Here is a 7,865-nt window from a genome sequence, read left to right on the forward strand (position 1 = left end):
CTTTGGTGTAAAACATTGCTTTGTACACCTACAGGGATTATGAATCCAGGATTTTGCAATTTGAAGCAGACCTACTAAAAAGGAAAAGAACACACACACAGTGAGATAGAAAATTAAAATTCTCAGGCCGGGCATGGTGGCTCACACCTCTAATCCCAGCACTTTGGGAGGCTGAGTGAGGTGGGAAGATCACTTGAGTCCAGGAGTTCAAGGCCAGCCTGAGCAACATGGCAAGACCCTGTCTCTACAAAAAATATAAAACAAACATTAGCCGGGCATGGTGCTATGCACCTGTAGTCCCAGCTACCCAGGAAGCTGAGGTGGGATGATTGATTAAGCCTAGGAGGTTGGGCCACAGGGGGAGACCCTGTCTCAAAAAAAAAAAAAAAAAAAAAAGGTAGAAGAAGGAAGAAGGAGAAGAAGATTAAAAATCTCAAACACTTTGCATATTATACCCATTTTAAATGTTCAAAGGAAGCTACTTGTTTTTACAATAAGACCTGTGGTTCTGGCTACATCTTTGAAATTCTTCTGGATAATGGTACCCTTTAGCCCTTTCTGTGTTCGGTGAAAATGAACTTCATGACTTTTCTTTGAAAATCTTTCTATGTGTTCTCCTTGCTTTCTTCTCAAATATGCCCAGTGGGTCCAGTCACAGAGATAGTCAACTTCAGCCAGGAGCCATATTCCTTATACAGTCACCAGAAATACAAGTTTTGAGGCAGCAGGGGGGGCCAACAAAGGCTCAGTCTTAGCTTTCATTTCATCAGCTGGAAAAAATGACTTGTACATGTTTACATGGTCCAGCCATGAACATCTGATGAAAATGCCAAGATCATTGGAATCACAGTAGGTCCTCTGGGAGAACACAAAACAAAAACATATTTCATGTTTAACTGCTTAAGATGGTTTTCTGTTTGCTGATTTTTTCCTCCCATTTATTTTAAATCTTTCAGCTAAACAGCAATTTATAGCCATAGCTGATTATTATGGAACACTGCATATATTAGAAATTCCTTGGACATTAAGTCGCCCTTCCACCAATGAGGTTAGTAACATGACTTTGAGAATTAATGTGACCAGATATTGCCGAGATGTGTCTTTTAAAAAAATGTTAGAAATGACAGCATTGGCCGGGCGCGGTGGCTCAAGCCTGTAATCCCAGCACTTTGGGAGGCCGAGACGGGCGGATCACGAGGTCAGGAGATTGAGACCATCCTGGCTAACACGGTGAAACCCCGTCTCTACTAAAAAAAAAATACAAAAAACTAGCCGGGCGAGGTGGCGGGCGCCTGTAGTCCCAGCTACTCGGGAGGCTGAGGCAGGAGAATGGCGTAAACCCGGGAGGCGGAGCTTGCAGTGAGCTGAGATCTGACCACTGCACTCCAGCCTGGGCAACAGAGCGAGACTCCGTCTCAAAAAAAAAAAAAAAAGAAATGACAGCATTTTTCCTCTGTAAGAGAACAAAAGACTCATACAGTAAATAAGAGGATGTATTTCTGTTGTATGAGTTAATAGTTTGAAGCTTTAAAAAAAGCCCCAAACATGACATCAGAAGGAAACCAAGTAAATGAAGTCCAGACTCTGAGAGAATAATGACTTGGGGATTCATAATTAGAAAATGTCACTTTTCCTATTGTAACCGAAGTGTAGGATGCTGATTTCAGTGATACCCTTCCCTGAGGGCCCAGTTGACATGTTCATGCATCTCTCCATCACCCATCCCCACCGGTTCCCAACCCAAGTTGGAATATAGCAGGCAACACAGCTGAACTGGCAGTGTTCTACACCCCCCACCCTGTACCCACCACCCAAGTGTTTCAAACAATGTTAACAATGAGGCTTTAAAAAGATCAATGAATAGAAATATATAAACGTATATACAATGAACATTAAACATACAGATTTCAGCCTGCTGCAAGTCCAAACATCGGCCTAGTTACTGGCAGGCAAAAGGCTGTCTCTCCCCTGGTTGCCTTCCCCGAGGTCTCTGCTGACTTTCCTGCTTCTATTCTATGCCAATACGTGAAGCCCTCCAGGGACCAGGAGCTCAGCTCTGCTTCCAGTCCCTCTAGGATCTACATTGAGATCCTCATCTGGGTTTTCTAAGTTTGATTGATGATATGAAACTTCCCTCAGATTTAGAAGGAAGAAGGAAGAAATGGGGGGGAAAGCAACCCCTGAATTGCAGCTCTCTCCTTCCAGCCCTACTTTGGAAACCTCCAAGTCACAGAGCCCTAAACGTTAGCACAGTAGCCCCTGAATTGTGCCAGCTCCTCAGGTAGTAGACCTGTGAGTACAATTTCCAAATTATATTCACCTAAGAGATTTAAAGTATCACAAAATAGATATCTACATAATAATTAGGTAGATGATCATTAGATAATGATCAAGTAGATTAGGGAGGTAAATTAGGTAGGTCGTCTACCTAATTACAAGCAGCAGAAATTCTAACAGAGCCTTGTAAAGGTCATGGGGGCTTCCTGCATGTCACCCTCTCACAGGCATCTGTTTCTAACAGATGACAAGTATTAACCACTACTTTGAAAGAGAAGTCAAGCATCTGGAATACGTAGAACAGCGCAAAAAAATTCGTGAGCAAGAAAAGAAAGAAATGGAACAAGAAATGGCGAAGAAAAAAGTTGTAAGTTAAATTTCAGAAATGAAAGATGTTTTCCTTGAACACCAGTGGAAATATATTTGTTTGGCTTAATCCACAGTTTCCGTAGAAAAGTTATACTTTTTCACATTCTTCTCTTGTTCTCATGAGAGTCAAGTGCATTTCTTTGATTTCCTAGCTCACTGCCAGTTAGACAACTAGTGAGATTCTGTCCAATTTAAGCTTCTGAAATTTTCTATAATTTCAAAGTCCTTTAGTACAGGTACATTAATGCAAAATTTGAATGCTTTCATTATAGAATTTTAATATCTGGTGAATAATGCATTAAAGAAGGTGGTGCAAAAGGAGTTGAATATGGAATCAAGACACGTGGGCTCAAATCCCAACTCTGCCACTTACTAGCTGTGAGATTTAGAGCAAGGCTGTCACCTTTGCTGAGCTTCAGGTCTCTTATCTTGAAAATGGGAATACTAGTAACTAAGATTACTGTAAGGCTGTCAGTTAAAGAATGTGACAAATAGACTTTCAGTAAATAGAGCTATTATAATAATAAATAGATTAGATAGATAGATAGATAGATAGATAGATAGATAGATAGATAGATATGAGGGGGTGGAGAGAGAGGTGAATTTTACTGTATATAATATGCTGAAGCTATGAAACTTGAAATAGAGGAGATTGGTACAGGGCACATCCATCCTAAACTCTGTCAAAAAAGAACCTAAGCTCTAAAGCACCCCGTGCCCCTCTTTCTCAGCTTCTCCCTGTTTGATAGGAAATCTGTGACTCTGCTGGTCTTCCCTTGCCCACTGGAATTTTGGGCTTTTAAACATTCTGTGAATTAGGCTTTTCTGTCTTTCTCACTTGAGATCACCTCAGTCTCAATTTCTGTTTCCCTCTTGCTCTCTCTCTCCTTTGCTCTTTTGTTACCAACATTTCATCATTGATCCCATCTGTAGGTTCCATATAGCCAAATACATACATCCTCAAACACAGTTACTCACATGAGGCCCTCAGTCTCAAAAGCATTAGCATGTGGTGCCGGGCACGGTGGCTTACGCCTGTAATCCCAGCACTTTGGGAGGCTGAGGTGGGTGGATCACCTGAGGTCAGGAGTTCGAGACCAGCCTGACCCACATGGAGAAACCCTGTCTCTACTAAAAATACAAAATAAGCCTGGCGTGGTGGCGCATATCTGTAATCCCAGCTACTCGGGAGGCTGAGGCAGGAGAGTCTCTTGAACCGGGAGGCGAGGTTGCAGTGAGCCGAGATTTTGCCATTACACTCCATCCTGGGCAACAAGAGTGAAACTCTGTCTCAAAAGAAAAGAAAAGAAAAGAAAAGAAAAGAAAAGCATTAGCATGTGGAAATATTGTAATGTGCTGCATTAGCAAATAGATTAACATTATCACTTATTGATAGATACTAATTAGTGCAATAAAAGCAGAGGATCTCATTTCAAAAACATGTTTGGAGACAAAGTGTAAAAGAATGCCAATTTATTAACCTTTCTTTCCATTCCACTGCTACAAACAAATTGATCTTAGTTTTGTTCTTTTGCACACTTAACAAATGTTAGTTTGTTGAGATTCTATTATTGGAGATAATCTGCCACCCTTCCCCTTCTCCAGCAGTTATCCATGACTATTATGAGTGTTTAAATACCATAGCAACAGCTCCTAATTATCTACATCAATGGGAGCAAGTAGAATTGTGGATAATCCAAAAATAATTTGCATGTGAAATACTTTTTAAACACCTGAATATTGTAATAATAATACCTTAAATTGTATTATACTTTTCAATTTCCAAAACGTTCCCAACTTCTTGTTACTTCATTTCCATTTGATATGGTGCCCTCTTTTAAGTAAAGCCACCACTTCTCAAATTTTCGCTGGAACTATTAATAGATTGTAGATATGTGAATGAATTTGAAAGGGTTCCTCTGTTACATTTAGAACAAGAAAAAAGTCACTAAGTAAAAACAACTAATGTTAGTCAGAAATGTCTCCTTCTAAGCAATGGCTGATAAAGGGGAAAATGGAAACAGTAACAACCTCAGAAGATTGCAATGGGGATTAAATGAGTTAAAATATTTACAGCACTTAGCCAATGACTGGCACATAGAAAGTGTTCACATGTTCATCCAGCAAGGCTGGCCTGTATGAGTGCTCAGCAGGTGCCAGGATGAGGCTGTACAGTTCAACACAGATTTCAGGAAAATCATACATCCATCTCTTTGTAAACATATAATCTGGATACAGCTCCCTCCTCAAAGGATAATAATAATCACTGCTCTAATCGCATATGAAATGGGAATTTTCCTAACTGGAATTTCAGCTGGAGACTCAGCCTGGGAAGAGTAATCATTGCCGTGTGATCCACAAGCTATGCCCTTCATATGGGGCTCAGAAGAGGGGGATCTCAAAAGAATTCTGCAACCTCTAGGCTATTAGTCACCCTCCAGTCTACATAAGGGAAACAAGGGAAGAAGGCTGGAAAAAGGGATTTGTTTTTGAGAGAGAGAGAGAGTGGTTGGGGACCATGTTTCCCTCCACTCCCTCCTTTCCCAGCACATCTGACTGCCTCCCACCCACCTGCCCTCCTGCCTTCCTGCCCTCCATCCAATCCTTTCCAGAAAACAGCAGCCAGGTCAACTATTCACAAACAGCCCCTTCTCATCCTTTGGTATTTTTAGATATCAGTGTTTTATAAGGATGTCTTGTTTTTCTTCCCCCCCTAGAAAATATATCAGAAGTCAAAAGAACAAATGGAGGCTGAATTAAAAATGGACTATGAGAGTTATCTGGAACTGGAAAAGACCGTTCTTATCAACCTTGGCCTAATCAAAGTCACAGAGAAGGGGTCATACTTGGATGTGATGTAAAAAAGCTTCCTGAAGGGGTGTTTTGGGGACTTTTTCTATTTGTTTTTTTATGTCAGGTGAACTGGCAAGCTGAACATATATATATGTGTGTGTGTGTGTGTGTGTGTGTGTGTGTGTGTGTGTGTGTGTATAGAGAAAGGCTTATTTATAGACTTTTATTTCCCTGCTATTAAAATTTTTGAATTTTAACAATGAGATCTATTTCAGTTTTTGTACCAAATATGTGCCGAATTTTGTACTGAATATGAAAGTGTTCTTTTTTTAATGAATGTTTTCAATAACAAAATTTTTATTTTCCTATAATAATAGAGAACTTTGGATGTCCCCTCCATCCCAATCCTTGCCATCCACGCAGAGGTCCTCATCCCAGGCAGAAGGGGAAATCAAACTGCTCCTACTTATCAGCTTGCTTTTGGCCACCTTTCCAAAACAAGTGCTTCCCCTGGGTCACTGCACAAACTGTAGGGCTGTGTGCTAAACAAAATATTAGCAAATCAAATCCAGAAAAAAATATATATATATACATATATATATATTTTAAAGAGGTTAACACATGAAGACCAAGTTGAGTTTATCCAAGGAAGGTAAGGTTAATTTAAGAGTAGAAAATAAATCAGTGATTAATCAAAAGAGAGAAATTATGATGCCAAGCTGATGCAGAAAAACATTTTATAAAAGTTGACATCCATTCATGATAATAACAATACATTCTTAGCATCTACAGAAAGAATTCCTGTAATCTGATGAAGGGTGTGTAAAACAATACTACACCAAACATCATACTTCATGGTGACAAGCAGAAAGCTTTCCTCTGAGTTGTGGAACAAGACACAGGGCACACCATCAGGTGCCTAACATCATGTACTGCAGTTGCCTTTTTCTGCCTATGCTGGTCAAGCCTAGCGTAGGCACCAAAAAGCAAAAACAGTATGTGAAACTGAGACACAGAAGAGCTTGGAGCCAGATTGTGAAGACTCCTGTTTACCAAGCTAAGGAGCTGGATTAGAATTTATGAGGAATGAATAGAAGGACTAAACAGGAAGTTGACCCGAACAGCTTTATTTTTAGGAAACAAGGAATGAACTAGAGCGGGGAAGAGTCTCATGGCAAGAAATCCTATTATAATGGAGGCAGGAGGAATTGTTCAGGGCAAAGGATTAGGATGCCCTGTACTAAAGCTTATTGTGAAAGTAGAAATGAATGGCTGGTTGGATGGGGAAGGGAAGACAAAGGATAATACCAAGGTTTATCAGTTAGATTGCTAGAGGAAAGAAAACTTTGTCGGGTAGGTTTTAGCTCTTAACCACCTGTGTGCCCTTGAACAGATGACCCAGCTCTGTGAAACAGATTCCCCTTCCATCAAGTCAGGTTGAGAGAACTTACCTTGCAGCATTTACGTAAGGGGCAAATGAGCACCTGCAGATAAGGGGCCTGTGCCTGGCACATATTATTGTCATCATGATTGAAGTTTCCCGGAGCTCATCCTTACACTTGAACTTCTTTTATTCTTTCTTTTTTCTGCACTCACTTTCTAGGTGCATTCATCCACTCTCAAGGCTTTAAATACTACCTCTGTGACCTGACCTTCTCTCTAAAATCAAGAGATGTGTATCTGTTTGACCTTTTGTATCTCCACTTGGATGTTTAATAGGCATCTCAAACTTAAACATGTCCAAAATTGAGTGCTTGATGTTTCCCTCCAAAAGCCATTCCTCTAGCAGTCCTCCCAGCCATGATGCTGCTTGGGGCAAAAGCCTTAAGGTCATCCTTCATCTCCTTTCTTTCACAATCCACATCCAATCTGTCCGCAAGTCCTGTTGACTACACGTTCAGTATGCATGCGAAACCTGATCACTTCTCTTCTCCCTCACTGCTACCACCATGGTCCAAGCTGCATCATCACCAACTTGGATTTTGCAGCAGCCTCCTGTTCTCCCTGCTTCTGTGTTGTCATTTTCAGTCTCTTTCAGCCACAACCAGATGGTAATTTTAAATTGATGCTGTCAGATGCTGTCATCCTTCTGCACAGAGTCCTTCCTCAGCCTCATAGTATGATCACTCAGAGTATGATCCCAGTGCCTCTCTGTGCCCTGCAAACCCTTGTGCAGGCAGGCCCTCCATTGTCACCTGGTCCCATCCCTCCTTCCTCTCCCCTCCATCACCCCATCCCAGTCATGCTGGCCTCCTGTTCACCAAACATGCCAGGCATCTTCCTCTCCCTGGGCATCTGTGCTTGCTGTTCAGTACCTTCTCCAGAGATTTTTCTAATTTTATTTTCATGAGTTCACTCTAAAAAATGGTTGGTTTGTCTTTAGAGACAGGGTCTCACTCAGTTGCACAGGCTGGAGTACAGTGGTG

At 41.1% G+C, this 7,865-nt stretch overlaps 1 protein-coding gene across 1 annotated transcript in view; it reads left to right on the forward strand.

Moving 5' to 3' along the window:
- Positions 1 to 5,696, forward strand: part of WDR63 (WD repeat domain 63) — a 74,568-nt gene extending 68,872 nt beyond the window's left edge. The window contains exons 21-24 of the mRNA XM_025401514.1: positions 957 to 1,048; positions 2,522 to 2,644; positions 5,364 to 5,592; positions 5,643 to 5,696. Coding sequence (XP_025257299.1) covers positions 957 to 1,048; positions 2,522 to 2,644; positions 5,364 to 5,507 — 359 coding nt within the window. The 3' untranslated portion in view covers positions 5,508 to 5,592; positions 5,643 to 5,696. The remainder of the gene's footprint in view (positions 1 to 956; positions 1,049 to 2,521; positions 2,645 to 5,363; positions 5,593 to 5,642) is intronic.
- The last annotated feature ends 2,169 nt before the right edge of the window (positions 5,697 to 7,865 follow it).

The sequence above is a fragment of the Theropithecus gelada genome, chromosome 1 (genome assembly GCF_003255815.1).
Source record: "Theropithecus gelada isolate Dixy chromosome 1, Tgel_1.0, whole genome shotgun sequence".
NCBI classification, from domain to species: Eukaryota; Metazoa; Chordata; class Mammalia; order Primates; family Cercopithecidae; genus Theropithecus; species Theropithecus gelada.